Raw genomic sequence first — 22413 nt, forward strand, 5'->3', positions numbered from 1 at the left:
TTGAATAGTAGCACAGTCAAATTTAAAAATCAGTTCAAATCTATGTACCAGTGGGTTAATTTTCACATTTTATCAAACTAAACTTTATAAAAAATAAAAAAAAAATTTAATTATTTTAACAATACAGTCACTTCATTCCACATTTGACCTAAAATTAAAAAACACCTTGATTTGATTGCAAAGTAAATTTATAAATACTTAAAATTATATATTTAACAGTTTATAAAGTGATGATTATTAATATTTAAATGAAATTCTTTTGCAACTATGATTATTAAGAATAATAAAACATGTAAAAAAAAAATTATAACTCAAATTTGTGGATGCCAGATAATTTTTTAAGGAAAAGAAAAATGATGTGTAGGGACTTAATTAAAACTATATATGTTAATAGAGAATAATATTGTAATTTAACAAGTTATCAAAATGGGGTCTTTTGCGAAATTTAGTAGGAGCCAAATACCATTATTCTAATTTTATTCACCTCCTAAGAGATAACCAAGACTAGTGATTTTTAGTAAGTATTAACCAAAATTTCTGAAAGTCTTATAAAAAATTATCGCAAAACCCTTTATAATATATCAACCAACCCTCTAAAAATATAAAAGAAAAAACTTCTTGCAAATATAAAAAATCCCTTTGGGCAGGGGGATTTTTAATACTTTTTGAAAATTACTGGGGCGCTTGACTTATATTTCCATTGGTTATAGAGTTTTTTTGGGTGTCCTTATTTCTTCCATTTTTTTGCATATATTTTTTTAAACTAGGCTTATGCATAAATATAATTGAAGAATTTTATTTGCGGGAATTGTGGCGGTGTGTGTGTGAGAAGAGTTTTTAATTATGAGGACGTCAGGTTACTTTACGAAGATACTCTCAAGTCTCAACCCTGTCAAATTCCTACCAAACATACTGCGAAGATTGAGAAATTTTCAATGGGGTGAATTTCAAGAAATGGCAAGAGAAATTCTTTGAAACCTTGGACATTGTGAACTTGATAGAACTCCTTACCCTACTATTGAACGGAGGCAGTATTTCACTATATTACCTCTACTGTATGCAGAGTTGCAGACATATATATAATTATAACATATACAAGAGGCATTCTAGGAACGTATACTAGGTTGCACGCTAATTTAAGCTATGCATAAGGTTAACCCACAATGTATATGAAGTCAAATACAAAAGAGGTAATCGTAATCCCTACAGTTACTATGTTATATTGTTGATTGACAACTCACACCAACACTCCCCCTTTAATGCCTGATTTGTGGAGTGAGTTGTAGAATATTTTACTGGAAACAACCTTAGTAAGTATATCTTCTAGTTGATCTTCAAACTTGACAAAAGGGAACTGAACTATCACATAACAAATTCATCATGAAACCAAATGGATAACCAGGGGCAGACCCAGCCCTTAGGTAAAAAATATTGTTAGGCCCACAAAAATAATGTAAAACTCAAGGGACATACTGATCAAGAAAATAAAGAAATTAGGGTAAGGATGAAAGGTGATCATAGGGATTATCTATGGTTAAACTCCAACGTAATAATTAAGAGTGGGCGGCTCGAGGAACTTTCACCGCATGGGCTTTCGTTTTCCCTATAAACCTCCGCACAAACCCTAGGCGTTCACCTTCCCTTCTCAATTCGATTCCTCTTGCATCTCCTAATCCCCGTTTCACAATGGCATCCAAGAAGCCAAATCCCATGGAAGAACTACCAGCTTCCTCCCCCGAAGATGAAGAGATTTCTTCTGATGAAGTTGCTTCCTCTGATGATGAACAAACTGAAGAACCCACAAAACCTTCTTCTCCTCCTCCTCAACAAACCCAGAAACCAACCCACTCTGTAACTTCTGCCCCTCAATCCAAATCCTCTAGCTCCGAAGAAGATTCCGAATCTGAGTCCGACACCGACTCCGAATCAACTCCTAAGCCTATTGCCACCGAACCCATGAAACAAACCCCGAAAGCCACCACCACAAAACCAAGGGCGAAAGCTCCGGCAAAACGCCCCAGTGAGGCGGAAGAGTCTCTGAAGGACTCGAAACGGGCGAACAAGAAGGAAACAAGTGCGGATCAGGATGATGACGATCAGAAGAAGCCGGGAGAGGATATGAAAAAGCAGCTTTTTCAAAGGGTATGGAGCGAGGATGATGAAATCGCTGTATTGAAGGGGTTGATTGACTTCACCACGAAAAAAGGGATGGACCCGTATCAAGATACGAATGCGTTTCATGATTTTATCAAGAAATCGCTTCATGTGGAATTTACAAGAATTCAAGTGATGGAAAAGATTAGGAGATTGAAGAAGAAGTATGAGAACAATCTTGGGAGGAAAGGTGAAGATACGACTTTTTCGAAACTCCATGAACAACAAGCTTATGATTTGTCTAGAAAGCTATGGGGCAATGGAAGTACTAGTGGTGTCCTCGAATCGGCGGCAAAGTCTAACGGCAAAGCAAAAAAGAATCAAAACCAGAAAGGGAGTAGTGATAAGGAAAGGGAGAAGATGGATATTGATAATGATAAGAAAGGGAGCCTGCTTTTGGAGGAGTTTGTAATCAACCAGGGTTTAGATATGATTGGAGGAGACAAAAAAAGGGAATTGGAGGAAAGGTGGAAGAAGTTGCAGATTGCTCAGTTGCAGTTGTTTGTGGAGCGGACTGATCTGATTAAGGAGCAGACTGAGTTGGTGTTGGAGGTCATGAAATCATCCAATCATTAGGTATAATATATGTTTTTTGTGGTTGTTGTTTTGAGAATAACTAATTAAGCTGTTAAGTTGACAGTCTTGCTTAGCCTGATTGGGAAGTGAACACCGTTATGATATTAAACATGCTCTACATAATGTAGCGTTTTTGTTTTATATGTTTTAACGCTGGTGCAGTTTATTTGGTAATTGATTCTCAAATATTTGTTGTCAGGATGATTTTATAGAGTGCCCCGTATTAACTGAAAAAAATTAGGAAGAATTTATAAATATGTTCATTATTTTGCTCTAGATTTTAAATCTTTTATTATCTTCTATTTCTAAAGTTGACAATTCCAAGAACACTCCAAAAACAAACATAAACACCTTGTTTGATTCAAGTTCTAGTAATTTTTTGTTATATGATTAGTTTTTTCTTTCTCAAATGTTAAAAAAAAAAAAAAAAAAAAAAGATCAAATGTCGTTGTGTTTGCTTTAGGTTTAGAAGGATACGAGATCTAAAAATTAATTCATGATATGAAGAAGAAATGTTGAGTAATTTTGATAATTATTATGAGCTTCAATTTACTAGTGAAATTATGATTTCTTATTGACCTAAATTTCATTTATTTTTTTGGTAACCACAAATATAAAGCTTTGGAATTAAAGTATGAATGAAGAAGAATAAAACCCTCACCTAAAGTAAAAGATTGGGGCTGAAGAAAAAAAATAGTGGTGGCTAAAAATCATTTCCCATAGAAATAAGGTGATTGGAGAATGAAGTTTTATTCAATTCATAATTGATAATGCAAGTGAATTTATTTAATTAAATTATTTAGTTTTGTATTCTAAAAAATATATGAAATTATCAATTGAATCAAGTCAATTAAATTGAATTCAGTCAATTTGATACAGTTATTCTCAATTCTTTTGAACATAATTTATATATTTTAAAATAATTAACCATCTTTTTTAAAAATTTAAACAAATTTTTTAAATTAAATTGTTATTTGTCATATTTAAATTAAAAATAAAAATATTATGAATATGATACTGTCAAGTAGAATGAATTATCGCTTAGTTGAGAAGCAATGAGAATGAGGGCCGGGGTCTTTATTACATGATTGCTTCTTCACATGCCGCCTCCTTCTGGTCCATTGCCTTTGCTTCTATTTCAAGCCATAAACTATTACACTACACTTGTTTTATTTATATATGTATCCTTTCCTTTCTTTTATTCTTTTCAAACCAAAATCATCTTCTAAGTTGAGTTCTATTACGCTTTTAAATACCCTATAACAATGAGGATTTAGAGGGATGGTCATGATTTTTATTTTTGAAAAATTGTAGGGTTCGACGAGGGATCCAATTTTGAACTTAAACTTGTAAAGAAAATGCCCTATAACATATATACGTATGTTAATTAATGACTGTATCTGCTTTTGTTAATTTAAGAAGATATTTGATTTGATTTGAATTGTTAAAATAAGCAACAATTTTGAAGTAGAAAGATGGCTGTTTTGTTATGTGTGGAGTCAAAACTCATGGTGAGTAGAAACATCACACATATACGACGTTCCCAATTCCCAAGTCACGTGGACAAGAGTGTCCCAAAGACACATGCATGCTTTTGTAAATTCCACCACGTTTTTCAACATCTACAATTAATACTTCAAAACTCAATTAATTACATCAGAATTATGGTTTTTCCTTGGTAATTTAAGTACAATTTATAGCGCCTTTTCATTTGCCCGTCACCATAATTAATAAAACAATAATAATTAATTTATAGCACCTTTCCATTTACCCATCAGCATGCAGGCGATGTGATGAAAAAGAGAGAGAGGTGAAATGTGAAGGCATTTGAAAAGGAATGAGATCGAATGGGATATTGACAAAATAGGCAGCTGGATTCATTGTTACGTACGCAATTACTTCTCCATTCTCTTTCACCTAATTACAACAACTAAATTCTAAGGAAAATAATAAAGTTATCGAAAAGTGCGTACCAAAATTATGTACCGAATAATGTGATAAAATCCTGATCATTGATTAATATTAACTTATAATGAATCAACGATCATGATTTTATCACGTCATTCGATGCACAAATTTAGTGTACATCCATCGATAACTGTAGCATTACTCAAATTCTAATATCTAACTGACGCTAATAAATTACTTATTTGAGGTTCTCTATTTTTCTAAAAATATAATTGAAATTTTGTAATTGATTAATATTACACGGATAATTAATTATATAAACATTAAATGAATTCTTGATGATGGGCATGGCCCATGCTCCAATGCTTTGGGATTTGGCTTATCTTTTTCAAATCAAATTTTTACTTTACAAAGCAAATGAAATGATTCTTGTTTCTTGTTTTCTTCTTTGTACTCCTTTTCAAATCAGAAGCTTTTTGGCAATTATTATTTAAGTCTTTCACAAGAACACCCACATGCAGTAGCAGTTTTACGCATGCAATAGCAGGTGATTAATGGAGCTGTATTATTATTATTATCATTGGGAAGCTGAAGAGTTGTGTAGCACACTAAATTATGATGGAGGATGGATATTGCTGATGAGAGCCCCGGCCTATCTTGAATACGGGCTGGCGGTGATAGTCATACAAAACGTTAAAAACAATAGTTGTTTATAATAACAAAAGCAATCAACAAAACACAATTCAAAATCTCTTAAAAATATACTTTAATTCAAATCCTTAATGAAAAAAATAAAATCACGAGCTTATACTCTTGATATTTCATCGTAAGCATCCAAGAAAAACTTTATTTGGTTCTTTACAATCTCCGCTCTCTTCAAGTTCAGTTTCAACTCCAATTTTTCAACCTCCCTCAACTTCATTACATACGTTCCTCTATTCCTCTTCTTCATAATTTTCAGTCCTTCCTTAATCACCTCCTCTTCCAACCCCACATTCTGTTCATGAAATTTCGCCATTTCCTTCAAGCACATCTCACTCGTTGCATCAGGACTTGGAAATCCACCCCATATTTGTTTGGACAAACTCAATGTTTTGTTCTCATGGGGATCGCTGTTTGAAACAATCTCCGCCGGCGCCTTAATCAAACTCCCTCAGTAATTGTTCCTCATTTGGAGTAGTTTCTTCATCAACTCATTTTGAGTAAAATCAATCACTGTTTGTGTTTGTTTTATGAATGCATAGAAGTCAGTCAGGTAAGCCGAAGGATTCAGACCTTTTGTGGAGAATTGGATCACTGCATTTAAGATTGAGATCTCTTGGTCTTGACTCCATGATTTTTTGGTTGTGGTTGTGAGAATGTGAGTGGGTTCCATGAAGAAACTGGATTGATTGTTCGAATGGGAGATAAAGAGACTGATTAAAGGATGAAGCTATATATAGACACATGGAATATTTAATTCTCCTTTTCCACCATCTCTCTCCCTTGTGCTTTTCCTGATTCACATATGTATCATGAAACAACTACCACAACGTATTACTCACGTTCCATCCAAAAGGTGGTAACTATTTTTACAATATAATTCTTTAACGAAGTAAAATTATTATCGCAGTTAATCTACATATATATTCAATAAAATTTTATTATATCGTCTGTAATACGTTTGACCTTGTTTTGAGTTGATCAATAATCAATTTCAAGGAAGCCAAAACCAGGGGGTGGGGAAAAATTAAAGGAACGAAAGGCAACAAGAGCGGATTGATTCGGACGAGCGGATTATTTTTAAAGATTTTTCGAAGATTAAAACTTTGGAAAATCGTAAAAAAATAAAATACAATGCATTTTGGGTCGGGGTCAGTTGCGTTGAGCTTCTAAAATCTTCATTTGAATTGTGGTGTATAGAGTTGGGGTGCACGCATTTGGCGTGGAGCGGCAACTTTGCTTTTGGGTACGGTAGGGGCGTTCGGGACATCGAGGGACGATCCTTTTGGAGGTTGTCGTTTTGATCTGATTTTTTGTACGGTGGTGGGAAAAAATTAAAGGAACGAAAGGCAACAAGAACGGATCAATTCGGACAAGCGGATTATTTTTAATGATTTTTTGAAAATTAAAATTTTGGAAAATCGTAAAAAATAAAATACAATGCATTTTGGGTCGGGGTCAGTTGTGTTGCGCTTCTAAAATCCTCATTTGAATTGTGGTGTGCAGAGTTGGGGTGCACGCATTTGGCGTGGAGCAGCAACCTTGCTTTCGTGCATGGCAGGGGCGTTCGGGATATCAAGGGACAATCTTTTCGGGGGTTGTCGTTTGGATCTGATTTTTTGTACAGTGGTGGGGAAAAATTAAAGGAACAAAAGGCAACAAGAATGGATCAATTCGAATGAGCAGATTTTTTTTAATGATTTTTCGAAGATTGAAACTTTGGAAAATTGTAAAAAATAAAATACAATGCATTTTGGGTCGAGGCCAATTGCGTTGTGCTTATAAATTCCTCATTTGAATTGTGGTTGCAGAGTTGGGGTGCACGCATTTGGTGTGGAGCGGATACCTTACTTTCGCGCACAGTAGGGGTGTTCGAGACATCGAGGGACGATCTTTTCGGGGGTTGTCGTTTTGATATGATTTTTTGCACAGTAGTGGGGAGACATTAAAGGAATGAAAGGCAATAAGAATAGATCGATTCGAACAAGCGGATTATTTTTAATGATTTTTCGAAGATTAAAATTTTGGAAGATCGTAAAAAATAAAATACAATGCATTTTGGGTCGGGGTCAGTTGCGTTGCGCTTTCAAAATCCTCATTTGAATTGTGGTGTGCAGAGTTGGGGTGCACACATTTGGCGTGGAGCGGCAACCTTGCTTTCGCACACGGCAGGGGCGTTCGGGATATCGAGGGACGATCTTTTCGAGGGTTGTCATTTGGATCTGATTTTTTGTACGGTGGTGGGAAAAAATTAAAGGAACTAAAGGCAACAAGAATGGATCAATTCGAATGAGCGGATTATTTTTAATGATTTTTCGAAGATTGAAACTTTGGAAAATTGTAAAAAATAAAATACAATGCATTTTGGGTCGGGGCCAATTGCGTTGTGCTTATAAATTCCTCATTTGAATTGTGGTGTGCAGAGTTGGGGTGCACGCATTTGGTGTGGAGCGGATACCTTACTTTCGTGCACGGTAGGGGCGTTCGAGACATCGAGGGACGATCTTTTCGGGGGTTGTCGTTTTGACCTGATTTTTTGCACAGTAGTGGGGAGACATTGAAGGAATGAAAGGCAATAGGAACAGATCGATTCGAACAAGCGGATTATTTTTAATGATTTTCCGAAGATTAAAACTTTGGAAAATCGTAAAAAATAAAATACAATGCATTTTGGGTTGGGGTCAGTTGTTTTTCGCTTCCAAAATCCTCATTTGAATTGTGGTGTGCAGAGTTGGGGTGCACGCATTTGGCGTTGAGCGGCAACCTTACTTTCGCTCACTGTAGGGGCGTTCAGTACATCGAAGGATGATCTTTTCGGGGGTTGTCGTTTTGATCTGATTTTTTGGACGGTGGTGGGGAAAAATTAAAGGAATGAAAGGCAATAAGAACAGATCGATTCAGACGAGTGGATTATTTTTAATGATTTTTCGAAGATTAAAACTTTGGAAAATCGTAAAAAATAAAATACAATGCATTTTGGGTCAAGGTCAGTTGCGTTGCGCTTTTAAAATCCTCATTTGAATTGTGGTGTACGTGTAGAGTTGGGGTGTATGCATTTGACGTGGAGCGGCAACCTTGCTTTTGCGCACGGTATAGGCTTTCGGGACATTGAGGGAAGATCTTTTCGGGGGTCGTCGTTTTGATCTGATTTTTTGGACGGTGGTGGGGAAAAATTAAAGGAATGAAAGGCAATAAGAATGGATCAATTCGAACGAGTGGATTATTTTTAATGATTTTTCGAAGATTAAAACTTTGAAAAATCGTAAAAAAATAAAAAACAATGCATTTTGGGTTGGGGTTAGTTGTGTTGCACTTCTAAAATCCTCATTTGAATTATGGTGTATAGAGTTGGGGTGCACGCATTTTGCATGGAGAGGCAACTTTGCTTTCGCGCACGGCAGAGGCGTTCGGGACATCGAGGGACGATCTTTTCGGGAGTTGTCGTTTTGATCTGATTTTTTGTACGGTGGTGGGAAAAAATTAAAGTAACGAAAGGCAACAAGAATGGATCGATTCGGACAAGCGGGTTATTTTTAATGATTTTTCGAAGATTAAAACTTTGGAAAATCATAAAAAATAAAATACAATGCATTTTGGGTCAGGGTCAGTTGCGTTGCGCTTTTAAAATCCTCATTTGAATTGTGGTGTGCAGAGTTGGGGTGTACGCATTTGACGTGGACCGGCAACCTTGCTTTTGCGCACGGTAGGGGCTTTCGGGACATTGAGGGACGATCTTTTCGAGGGTTGTCGTTTTGATCTGATTTTTTGCATGGTGGTGGGGAAAAATTAAAGGAACGAAAGGCAACAAGAACAGATCGATTTGGATGAGTGGATTATTTTTAATGGTTTTTCGAAGATTAAAACTTTGGAAAATCGTAAAAAATAAAATACAATGCATTTTGGGTCGGGGTCAGTTGCGTTGTGCTTCTAAAATCCTCATTTGAATTTTGGTGTGCAGAGTTGGGGTGCACACATTTGGCGTGGAATGGCAACCTTGCTTTTGTGCACGGTAGGGGCGTTCGGGACATCGAGGGACGATCTTTTCGGGGGTTGTCGTTTTGATCTGATTTTTTGGACGGTGGTGGAGAAAAATTAAAGGAACAAAAGGCAATAAGAACGGATCAATTCAGTCGAGCGGATTATTTTTTATGATTTTTCGAAAATTAAAACTTTGGAAAATCGTAAAAAATAAAATACAATGCATTTTGGGTCGGGGTTAGTTGTGTTGCACTTCTAAAATCCTCTTTTGAATTGCGGTGTGCAGAGTTGGGATGCACACATTTGGCGTGGAGCGGCAACCTTGCTTTCGCGCACGGTAGGGGCGTTCGGGACATCGAGGGACGATCTTTTTGGGGGTTATCGTTTTGATCTGATTTTTTGCACGGTTGTGGGAAAAATTAAAGGAATGAAAGGAAAAAAGAACAGATTGATTCGGACGAGCGGATTATTTTTAATGATTTTTCGAAGATTAAAACTTTGGAAAATCGTAAAAAAATAAAATACAATGCATTTTAGGTCGGGGTCAGTTGCGTTGTGCTTCTAAAATCCTCATTTGAATTATGGTGTACAGAGTTGTGGTGCACGCATTTGGCGTAGAGCGGCAACCTTACTTTCACGCATGGTAGGGGCGTTCGGGACATCGAGGGACGATCTTTTTAGGGGTTGTCGTTTTGATCTGATTTTTTTCACGGTGGTGGGGAAAATTTAAAGGAATGAAAAGCAGCAAGAATGGATCAATTACGCAACTGAGTGTCCAGATCCTCTATAGTAGTACTATTATCATAATAAGATAATAATCGCGGAGGTTTGTATCCATAGACAGCCTCAAATGGGGTCATACCAATTGACGAATGGAAATTAGTGTTATGCCACCATTCCGCGAGTGTGAGCCAATGGGTCCAGTCTTGAGGCCGAGAGTGTGTGAAACACCTTAAATAGTTTTCAAGACAACGGTTTGTGACTTTAGATTGTCCGTCAGTTTGCGGGTGATAGGCCGAACTGAATTTGAGTTGAATGCCATGTAAACGGAATAGCTCACGCCAAAAGTTGCCGAGAAAGATCTTGTCCCTATCACTCACAATGGTTTTAGGGAGTCCATGTAGTTTGAAAATGTTGTCAAAGAAAATGCGTGCAATAGTAGAAGCTGAGTAAGGGTGGGGTACTGCAAAAAAGTGGGAATATTTTGATAATCTATCAACCACCACAAAGATCACTTCTTTCCCTTGTGATTTTGGCAAGCCTTCTATGAAGTCCATTGATAAGTCAGTCCAGATCTGATGTGGTATGGGAAGGGGCTGTAGCAACCCACCAGGAGCATGATTTTCTGGTTTCACTTGTTGGCACACAATACATTCCTAAACATAACGTCGAATTTAGGTTGTCATTCCTCGCCAATAAAAGTCTTGAGTGATTTGGCGAAATGTTTGGTGGAAGCCAGAGTGGCCTCCATTCGGACCTCCATGTAATTCTTGTAAGATCAACAGACGTGTGGGAGAGTTGCTATCTAAGTATACCCGTCCTTTATAAAATAACAGGCCATTTCTCACTTGATAATTTGCTTTGGAAACCTTCCCATTGGAGACTTCAAGAAGCTTGCGCTGCATAGTAGAAGAAGAAGCATTTTCAGATTTGATTAACTCCAGCCAGCTTGGTAAGAGACTGGAAACTGCAAAGCACTCTGGTAGTCGTGAGAAAGCATCAGCTGCATGGTTAGAAGCACCGCTTTTGTAAATCACTTGGAAATCATATCCCAGTAGTTTGGTAATCCATTTTTGTTGTAAGGAAGTCCCAAGCTTCTGATCCAAAAGGTATTTAAGTGATTGGTGATCTGTCCGTACAATAAACTAGTTGCCCAATAGATACGGTCGCCATTTCTGCACTGCCATCACTAAAGCAAGTAATTCTTTGTCATAAACCGACAAGTTAAGTTGTGTACCCGAAAGAGCATGTAAGAAAGCCAATGGTTGTTTTTCTTGCATAAGAACAGCACCGATGCCTACCCCAGAGGCGTCACATTCAATGATAAATGGTTTTTGGAAATTAGGGAGTCCTAGGACTGGGGGCGTAGCCATTGTATTCTTCAAGTTGTTGAAGGCGACATCAGCTGTTTGACTCCATTTGAATGCATTTTTTTTCAGCAAGATTGTAAGTGGAGCTGCTATTGACCCATAATTTTTTATGAACTTTCTGTAGTACCATGTAAGTCCCAAAAATCCTCGAAGTGCTTTGACAGATTTTGGTGTTGGCCAATTGAGGATACTCGCAATTTTGGATTGGTCAACTTCAACTCCTTTGGCAGACACAATGTGACCTAAATAATCCACCTAACTGTAGCCAAACGAACATTTTGATTGTTTGCATAGAGTTGGTTATCACTCAACAATGTTAGTGTTTGCCGAAGGTGCTCGATGTGGTCTGCCATGTTTTTGCTGTATACCAAAATATCATCAAAAAATACAAGAATAAACTTGCGTAGGAAAGGACGAAAAATATCATTCATGAGGCTTTGAAATGTAGAAGGAGCATTTGTAAGGCCGAAAGGCATTACAAGGAACTCGTAATGTCCTTCATGTGTGCGAAATGCAGTTTTTTCAATATCTTCGGAAGCAACACGAATTTGGTGATATCCGGAGCGTAAGTCTAATTTGGAGAATACGGTAGCCCCATGAAGCTCATCCAAAAGCTCATCCACCACTGGAATGGGATAGCGATCCTTGATGGTGCTTTGATTTAAGGACCTATAATCTATGCAGAGACGCCAAGATCTATCCTTTTTCTTCGATCCTAGTAATGGCTGTTCCTTGTTGTGTGATGGCTGCTGTATGTTGAGAAACATTCTCCGCTAATTCCTTGTAACGTGTTTGATAAGCTCCACCGTCCGCCATAGGAAAGTCTGGCTCTGATACCAATTAATGTGTGCAGTTTGCATGCAATGAAAAGAAATAAACAATGGCTAATTCGAGTGAGCCAAACTCCAAGAAAAAGAAATGACTAAATTCTTCACCTCCGCTTTATTGACTTGACAAGCTTTAAATACAAAGTAGACTTAAAACAAACTCCTATTAACCAGCCACGTGCTCCTAGTAGTTACTAAAAGAAAGGGAATGATAGCTACTCTACCTAATCTCCTAAAGAATAGTCATACTTAAATGATAGCTACTCTACCTAATCTCCTAAAGAATAGTTCATACTTAAATAAACAACTTCCACGTCCAGACACGTACACAACAATTTCACAGAGGGAATTCAGCGTAATTGGAGAAGCTCCCAGACAAAAGAGTAATCCAACAGTTAGAAACTTAAAATGCTCTGTTTGTACTAATCTCAATACCATTAAACAAGATCTGATCGTTATGAGATTGTCTTCAACTAAAGTGGCAATGACAGGACAATCTTCTCCTTTTCTCACAATAGACTGGTAATGATGCACGTACGGTAGCAATTAATGGAAGAGCTTATTGGAGATAGTTCAAATAGATGGAGGTGCAGTCCTGATTATTTGCATCAAACATCTCTCTAAAAGAAGATAAAAGAAAAAAAATTAAAGTGATTAAATATTTCGTAAGAAATTGGATCGAATAAACGGATTGATGAAAAGAATAAGAAAAAATTACCTCTAGTTTTTGCCTTCAAGGGTAGCCTATAGCAGAGTACAACCGTAAATATATATATCCAATGCTGTATTCAGAACAAGGTGGTTTGGAAGTGCCTTCAATTTGGGGCAGAAATTAATTTTTAAGGAAACCAAAGAAGGCATTATTTTAATATCATCTTTTTCTTCTCCTTTTCTTATAATCTCATAATCCCACTCTTCCCCTTCATCCATATAACCAAACTCAATTTTTTTCAACTTGGGAAGGAAAATAAATGATGAAGATGTGCCATCACTTTCTATTCCTAAAAATTCATTACTTACTTTTTCCACACTCTTCATTCCCAATATCTTTAAATATTCAAGGGATGGCAATTTTCCCAAGGAAGGCAAATGCTTGCAGTTTATTCGAGTACTAAGTCCCTCAGCTTGGTTAAGGACATCATCCAGTTGGGCAAAATATCGTTGCCTCTGTAATTTTCTAGCCATAACTTCTCCAAATTTAGAGATGGTTGTAGGATTTCAAGAAGTGTTTCATCATCCTCATTCGTCCTCTCTCCTTCATCTTTTTTGAAATTCATAAATAATTGAAGGAGGTTTTTCCGATTCTTAAGCTCTAATCTTCTAGCCTCATCCACATTTAATACATTTCCCAACTTGTCTATACGCAAATCATCTCCATATAGGTTAAGGTATTTCAAACCTTCAAGGTTGCATGCTTTATTACCATTACCATCACCACCACTCACAATGAAAAACCTTAAGGTTCGGAGATTACTCAATCTTTGGATTCCTGTTGGCATGTATCTTAATGACAAGACCCCAAAATTTTCTAGATGCCTTAGATTTATTAATTTTCCAATCCCTTGAGGTAATTCTTCCAGATTTGTACAATAACTAATGTCTAAAGTTTGCAAATTATATAATCTAAATAATTCTTCAGAAGTTTTCTCATATCTAGATTTTTCAAATCAAGATATCTCAAATTTATCAATTTTCCTATCTCCTTCGGAATGTTGTCAATATGTTTTCCTAATAGCCCTGCACTTCCAGCTATACGTAATGCCTTTAAACATGTTAATTCACCAAATAATTTTGGTAAAATATTAGGAGGCAAATCAATCATGGAATCTACAAAATTATATATGAAGCTACACAACCTTTTGAGACAACAGTTAGAATCAGGAAATGAAGTCCCTTCATCAAGTGTTATCATTAAATGACAAACTTGCTCATGATGAGAAGATTTTATGATTGGCTTTTCAAGGCCATTAACTTCTATTATGAGACATTCATTCTTAGTCAAGAATTGAGCAAAGTCATGTACTAAATCGTGCATCTTACATCCAACAATATTATTGTGATTGTCTTTTTCAAACTCCTGGAACAATGAGCGTGATGCTAAATAGTCAAAATACTCTTTACCAACCATCTCCATTACATTATTTCCTTCTTGTTTGAGATAACCATGAGTCATCCATAATTTAATCAAACAATCTCTTCCTATATCATGGTCCTTTGGAAAGATAGCACAATATGTGAAACATCGTTTTATCATAAAAGGTAAATCATTATAACTCAATAATAAAGGACCGAAAATATCTTTTTCACACTCTTCAAGCTTCCATAAATCACTATCTAAGATTTTTAACCACTCTTCTCTAGTTTTTTTTAAAGTGCAAGAAACTGTCAATAGTCTTTGCAGCAAGAGGCAAACCTTTGCACTTGTTTAAAATTTTCTTACTAATCTCTTCTAGATTTTCACACTCCTCTTGAGACCTACCAAAAAATGCTAATCACCTAAACAACAACCAACATTCTTCATCAAGCAATTCTTTGATAGCAATAATATCAATTGATTCCATCATATGTGCCACTGATTCCTTACGTGTAGTTATCAAAATTTTACTTTCACAAAGACCATTCTTTAAACAATGATATAATGGTTTCCATTTTTTGTAGTCATCTGACCACACATCATCCAAGATAAGCAGAAATTTCTTTCCAGCAATTGATTCACTAATACGCTGAAAAAGCGATTCCAATTCACCTAAATTCGAAGTACAACCTTCTAGAGCCTCAATGATTGCTTTGGCTATCTTATATTCATCAAAAGGTTCTGACACACACACCCACATTACTTTATCAAAGTTGTTTATCACCTGATTGTCTTTGGAAGCAAATTGAGCAAGAGTTGTCTTACCGATTCCCCTCATCCCTATAATAGAGATGATATGAGGGTGTTGTTCACGACTCTCACACAACATGCATATCAAAGTATTCTTATCCTCAACTTGACTATATATCTCGGACACATCAACAAATGAGGTACTTTGTACTCGTTCAGACTTCCCAACAATTCTAATCACATTAAAATTACACATATCTTTTTGTTTCACAATCACATCTAAATTTTCATTTACTTCCTTTATCTTGATCGCAATATCATGACGTAACCTAACTTGTTTGATAGAAAAGCAAGAGCAGGGAAAGGAGAAACATGCCTTCTTAGAAGGAAAAAGGTTGTTTTCAACCTCCTCAATTTGCTGTTTCAACAAGGCATAGTGCCACTCAGCCAAAACATCTTCAATGTCATAAGACGTGTCCTTGAGCCGATCTAACCAAAGTTTGACGTATCTCTCCTTCAGTTGTCTTTCCTCTGCATCAAGGAACACAGCTTGAATAGCTTCAAGATTGCTCCTAAGCTTTTTGACTTCTTTGTCGACACCAACAACAAGCCTCACCTCCTGTTGTATCCCTTAGGCAATGATTGAAGTCAGCTCCTCCAAGACACCGGAAATAATAGCTTCAGCCATGGTCAGAGACGATGAATAATTGGAAGAAGAAAGAGCAAGAGATACATTTGTGAAACTTTTCACATCCATTCATTTCTTATACTGCATAGATGAGGCTAGATACCAACCAGCGTTACATGGTTGTAAAGGACATATATGTGGGACCCAATTCATATTCTTTTCATAAATGAGACTGTGGACTGTGGTCCCATGACCAAATGAAGCAACATAGTAATTTTGGTCTTATATTTTGAAAAACAAATAATATAAGACACATAGATGATAGAATCACCGGCATGAAAAGAAAAGAAAACAACAACACAAGTATGCACAAATAACACAACGATATTGTTCGACCAAATAGCCTATGTAGCAAGTCTTGATGCGAGTTTCTTTTAATGAGAAAAAAAAAATAGGTGTTACAATATTCCATCGACTAATGGATTGATTAAAAGAAAGAGACCCCTGGTTTTGACCTTAGCCTGGCAGAGGACAACCATAAATATATTTTTCCAATGCTATATTCTGAACAAGGGGGTTTGGTAGTGCTTTCAATTTGGGGCAATTTACAATTTTCAAGAAAACCAAAAAGGCATGATTGAAATTTTTTCTCTACCCCATTTCTTGTAGTCCCATTCTTGCCATTCATTTATAAAATTAAAAGTGATTTTTTTTAATTTGGGGAAGGAAATAAATGATGAAGATGTACCATCCCTTTCTATTTCTCAAAATTCATTATTCACTCTTTCCACACTCTTACATCCACTCAAGGGATGGCAAGTTTCTCAAGGTAGGCAAATGCATTACTTTCTATTCCCAGGATTTCATTATTTAAAGGTTTCGCGTCATATTCTATATCCTTTAGCAAATGGGTTTATGTTATGTTATCTTATATAAGTAGACGCATTTAAGGTATATAATATTTTTTTTTGAACCCAAAAAACACATTTTTGTGAACTTAAGAAAATTTGATTATATCTTATATTCTATGTGCATCTAAAACATACTTTGACATGTTTATCTTTGAAATGTTGAGTTTGAATCTAACTACTTGGGTTCACGGTTGTCAAGGAATTGACTCAAAAAAGAGGGATTTTAATTGTAATATATCCAATAAAACCGTTGTTGTAATGGAGATCTCATTCAAAAGAACGATATCAAATATTGATGTTTGAAATGTTGAGGATATAATTGTTTGATACATATTGTAAAACTGAAAACTCACTTTGAATATATTTTTTCATACAAATTAACAAAATGGCTGTAGATTAACCATTTTAATTAATTAGGATGGCTCTTCTAAGACGATATACTCACTTTAATCTGGTTTCTTAAGATGGAAGAGATTCTCTCATTTATATCATTTTCATTTTGATGTTTCTTTTGGGTGATGGAGCTGGTTTTAATTTTATCTTTATCTTTATAGTAATTGCTTCGTAATATTTTAAACTTAAATCCCGCATTTATTGGGTGAGTAGAAAAGCTACTTAAGAGTTATGAAACTAACAAAAAAAGAGTAGACGGCAATTGCAAGGTGCAAAATATGATCAAATATGATTTTCAATAATTTTGCAATTACAAAAATTTCAGTTTTTGTTATTGGAATGGACAAGAGGCAGGAATTAATTTACTGCCTTCTGAAAGTGTATATATATATAATGAAATATCTGTTTTAGATCCAATCAACATCTTATATTATGTCAAGAGAGCTTAAACAATCATAAATAGAGTAAACGACTTTTTCCCACCCAAAGTATGCCTTAATGACACTTTCCCACCCAAAAATTTTAAAAATATCAATTTATTACCTAAAGTTTATATTCCATTACTACTCAAAATACACTTCCCTACAAAACTGGGAATTTTATTTGTTCTCATTAGCATTACAGGAGAATCTTTTAATCATGTAGGACATGAAAAGCCATATTTCATTACCACCCTACAAAACCGAATTAACAAATTGAATAAGGCAGAAGCGTAAGTCAAAATTCTCAGGTGAACTTCCCATGAATGATGTGAATACAAAAATGGAAAGGATCAAGATGACCTAATTTGAAGGACCTATCATGTGCAATGTTTCAAGCACAGATTACAAATAGTTTTTCCTAACAAGAAGCACATGCCTTTAATTCATTCTTTAGAGGGAGGTGGAAAAAATTTTAAGGTTTCATAGTTGGCTGTGACCTGACATTCGATTTGAAAAGAAAAAGAAAAAAAAAGTGTTTAGTCCCTGATATATTAATCCCTTAACAAGCCATTGCAAGAAAAATTGGCATCCAAATCATAAAAACTGAAGCTCTCTTGGTGCTTGTATGTTTTTTGTTGAGAAAGAGGAAAGGATGGATACCATGTAGCAAGCAGATTCCCATCATGTGAGAAGGAGCAACAAGAGAGTGGCCTATCATCTCCAAACTCATTGCAATCAAGGAACAAACTCTGTGCCTGCCTCAGAGCCAAATCAATTTCTGCATCAATATTTTCATCCGGATCATCCCTTTTCCTGCATGTGAGTTGAAAACAAGATACCTATAGTTCTAGAAACAAATTCCACATTTCAAAAAATTAATTTAGGACTGAAGAAGACTGCCAAAATTCAACTATAAGACTAGTTACCCTCATGAATGTCCTGTAGTTCAGCTCAATTCTAGCCTTGATGATCTCTTGTAACAGTTATTTGACCATTTTAATATCTCTTTCCCTACAGAAACTAGAAAGCATTACGTATAAATGTGACCATTAGGAGATAAACCAATCTCTTTCATCTAACCATACAAGGTAGATGCTTCTCCAATCCTCCCATCCTTGAGAAGTCCACAAATAAAAACTGTATATTATACAATGTCTAGTGGGTATTTCTCTACTATGGCCCTTCAAAACAATCTAATAGCTCTATGACATTTACCAGCTTTTATAAGTATATCCATAATTACAGTATGTACATGTGCATTGAAAGCCGACAATCCCTTGGTCCACACTAACTGCTTCATCGATTCTTCCGGCTCCACATAGTCCACAAAGTAATCCAAAAAAGATGTACTTATCAGGTCTCATACCACTATCCAACACTTCACTATATAACTCCACAGCATGAGATGGAAGCCCACCTTCTAAAAAGTAACTTAAAAGTGCGTTACAAACTACTATATCCCCTTCTACCACAAGTCCATTTACTAACTTGGGTAAAAGAGAAAATCTCCTAGACAAATATACAGTAGATAATAAAAAGGAAAACGTATAAGTGTCTGGAACCAATTTCCTTTTTGACAAACTGTGAAACACATCGAGTGCATCATGATACCTCCCAATCTTTGATAAGCAATCTATTAATACATAGTATAAAACCACACTAATCATGCGACCAACTGATTGACTATCATGAAAATAATTTCGTTGTTTCGCATACCAAAGGAAAAGACTCAAACCAATCCAATCAGAAGGGCAATACAACAAAGTTGAATATATAATGTGAGGTGTAAGAATGATTGGTTTCCTTCTATTGGGGAAATATTCATATCGGTCATAAACATTTTGGTAAATGGTGCGATGTTGTTGCACATACCTGATGGATTGATTTAAAGGATAGTGTTTTCCAAATTGTCCTTCTTTGCGCCATGTGTAACAAACTCATACTATATCTCCACAGCATATTATGCTTCACAAATTCAAAGGATAATAGAAAGTAACTCCTTTATTTCTTCTATCAGCTCCAATGCTCGTTTCTATTTGCTAGCTGAGAAACCTAACTAAAAACATTCAAACCCAATAAATTCTCGAACCCTAAATCTCGGTAACGAAGTTAAAAGCCCAAAGATTAAGCAACATAAAACAAAAATAGATGAATGGTAATTTACACAATTGAACAGGGGGAGGTGGAGATATGGGGCCGTTCTTGCGACGGAAGGAGGGGCTGGCAGGCGAGGGAATGTCGGGTTGTGAAAGAGGAGTTTGTTCAGCGGCTGTTGGGCTTTTACGGCGGCGTATTTTATTTTATTTTTTTTATTTGTTTTGTGAATTTTTCCGATTGAATTTGTGGTGGTGTACGATGGTGACGCTTGGTTGTTGGTATAATGGGAAAATACAAATCTATTTTGTAATTTAATATTTTTTTTATATTCCTACAATATCTAATTATTATCATGTGAAAAATATGATTCATATAAATTTTATGACCGAATAGTCAATTAGGACTCTTGCATATATTATTCAAGAGGTCTTAAATTTGACTCACCTTGACTCTTAATAAGAATGGTCATTGGCCCACTGGAGACTTACCTAATTCTTAACTTCAGAACCTCGAAGAATTAGTTAGGATGCTAGGACACTCTCGATCACCAAAAAAAAAAAAAAAAAAAAAAAAAAATTGACCAGGACTTCTTTCTCTATGGTTGAGAATGAACAAGTAGTATTAAAAAAATTCATTTTGCATAATGTTATAGTATTAGGTTAATATATGTATCCTATCAACTAGATTACATTATTGGATTAGCGTATTCCTAGATAAAAGAGTAACATAACTTCAAAACCCTAATAAATTCATACATATGTTTACTTCGGTTCTTTTACATATGTTCTTTGTGTTTAAAGTATTGACTTTGTAATTAGATGACATTGATTAATAATTTATTGGTATTATCTGATATTAAACAACAAAAATTTCATTAATTTTTGTTTTTATTGAAAATTATAAAATTTCATTATCTAGGGGTTACTAGCAAAGTTGGAACATTGCTGATGAGAATTCTTATAGATAAGCTATATACGGTTAAACCTTGGTAAATTAATATCTTTGGGACCATAAAATATATTAATTAATTGATATATTATTTAATTATATAAATTAATAATTTATTATGGCATTTTTTATTTTCTTTTTCCAAAACATTAAACTTAATGCATATACATATTAGAGTCATTTTAGAAAGACCTAACATCAACTTCTTTTGCAATACGAAAACACTACACCAGAGTTTCTTATTACACTAAGAAAAGTTAGAGATGAAATCTAAGAAGATATTAATTTCAAGACGAAACAAGTAACATTAGAGTTATGTTTTACAAAAGCCTCATAATTTACCACATCGGTCCTAATTCGGGATTAACCAAAAATATTATTTAATCAAGTTATTAATTTATTTAATATTAAATTAATTTATATTCAACAACTGCAAGATTGAAAGTAAATTAATTTATTAAAGAAACGCGAGGCTAACCATTGGCTTTTATTTACATTCAAGTATTCAACAACTCTTATTAAGAAGAGTAAAGGTTTGGTGAAATAGCAAGTTTCCATTGATTTCATAAATTCAAAATTTCAACATTATTAACAGAAATCGTTTAATTTATAGTAAGACAACATTAAAAAAAATTGAACTTTTCTATCCGTTATTTAATTTTGCTGACTTGAACATTGAGAAGAGTCGTTCGAGCATACATCATTATTGGCTCTTGTTGATGTTTCTTAACTCATTTTGCAGGTTCCAGCTTTAAAGGGGAGAAAATTCAACTCTCGGACCAAGCATCATCTCATGAGCACCCAAATTCGGACGTCAAGACTATTTCTTCATTGCAAAGGCAAAACGACAATTGTAACAGCAACAGCAAAGAAATCTAACATTTTCAAAGCTTCATCCCCTGACCAACTCTAGATGGTCCTCCCTTGCAGTTTATAACTAAACAGTCCTTGCACCAAAACTGCGAATGTCACTACGGCAATGAAAAGGCCTGCCTTGCCAATACTAGTCGCGACTCCATTCAATTTCACCTGCAATGGAGTTTCATCATCTCCTCCTTCACTAAGAGTTGCCATCAGTTTACCCCATTGGGTTCTCATCCCAACAGTGGCGACCATCATCTTGCATGAGCCATCTTGAATCTTAGTTCCAGATAGCATAAAAGGATTTTCCGCATTCACCATTACTGGTTCATTCTCCCCAGCTAAACTTGATTCGTTAATCGAGACAAAAAATCCTGAATCAAAAAGTCCATCCGCAGGGATTTGGTCTCCAATCCTCAGATGTACAATATCACCAGGAAGTAAATCATAGATAGACAATTTCTGTCTGAATCCATTTCTTGTTGCCTGAATTATTATCTTCTTTTTCTCCTTGTCCAGATCCCTGAACTATAGAGATTGTCGGTAATCACTTGTTGCCGTAACAAATACAACCACCCGTAAAGGAAGAAGTATGATGGCCTTGGAATTGTTGCTTGCAATTATGCTGTTGGTTGTATTTGTTACAGCAACAAGTGATTACCGCCAATCTCTATGGTTCAGGGATCTGGACAAGAAGAAAAAGAAGATAATTATAATTCAGGAACAAGAAATGAATTCAGACAGAAATTGTACCTATCGATGATTTACTTCCTAGTGATATATTGTACTTGAATTGCAGCTTTGGAAACTAGAACAGCATTCCGCAACTTGAATGCCAAATACCTTTAAAATAGCAGATTCAGGAATGGTGTGCCTTATAGGGCAGCCCCTTTGAATCATCTTTTGCTTTGTTTATGTACGGTTGTGTCATAGTATTAAGTCTTTTATATATAAAGCAAAAGTTGTAAATGTAGAATTTCATTCATCTATGGGACCGACCAAAAGAGAAGAAATAGATGGTGTGAACTGTGAATCACCTGCATGCTGAGGTCGAACCGATGATGTCATCATGACCAAAAAATCCCAATAACCTT

General features: G+C 35.5%; 2 protein-coding genes and 1 long non-coding RNA gene across 3 annotated transcripts; 1 reads left to right on the forward strand and 2 right to left on the reverse strand.

Moving 5' to 3' along the window:
* The first annotated feature begins 1686 nt into the window (after nt 1-1686).
* On the forward strand, nt 1687-2730 carry LOC116142104 (probable transcription factor At1g61730). The gene has a single exon (XM_031427554.1). It carries the CDS (start codon nt 1687-1689, stop codon nt 2728-2730), a length of 1044 nt encoding a protein of 347 aa, XP_031283414.1.
* An 11997-nt stretch (nt 2731-14727) lies between these two features.
* LOC116142105 (putative disease resistance protein RGA3) lies at nt 14728-15820 on the reverse strand. Its single transcript, XM_031427555.1, has 2 exons — nt 15793-15820; nt 14728-15689 (listed from the first exon to the last, which is right to left on the reverse strand). Exons 1-2 carry the CDS (start codon nt 15818-15820, stop codon nt 14728-14730), a joined length of 990 nt encoding a protein of 329 aa, XP_031283415.1.
* Nucleotides 15821-17960: 2140 nt separating this feature from the next.
* On the reverse strand, nt 17961-19459 carry LOC116142093. Its single transcript, XR_004129953.1, has 3 exons — nt 19286-19459; nt 18340-18424; nt 17961-18252 (listed from the first exon to the last, which is right to left on the reverse strand). It is a non-coding gene; the product is annotated as an uncharacterized LOC116142093 (long non-coding RNA).
* Between the last annotated feature and the right edge of the window lie 2954 nt (nt 19460-22413).

Source organism: Pistacia vera, unplaced genomic scaffold (genome assembly GCF_008641045.1).
Source record: "Pistacia vera cultivar Batoury unplaced genomic scaffold, PisVer_v2 Contig405, whole genome shotgun sequence".
NCBI lineage: Eukaryota > Viridiplantae > Streptophyta > Magnoliopsida > Sapindales > Anacardiaceae > Pistacia > Pistacia vera.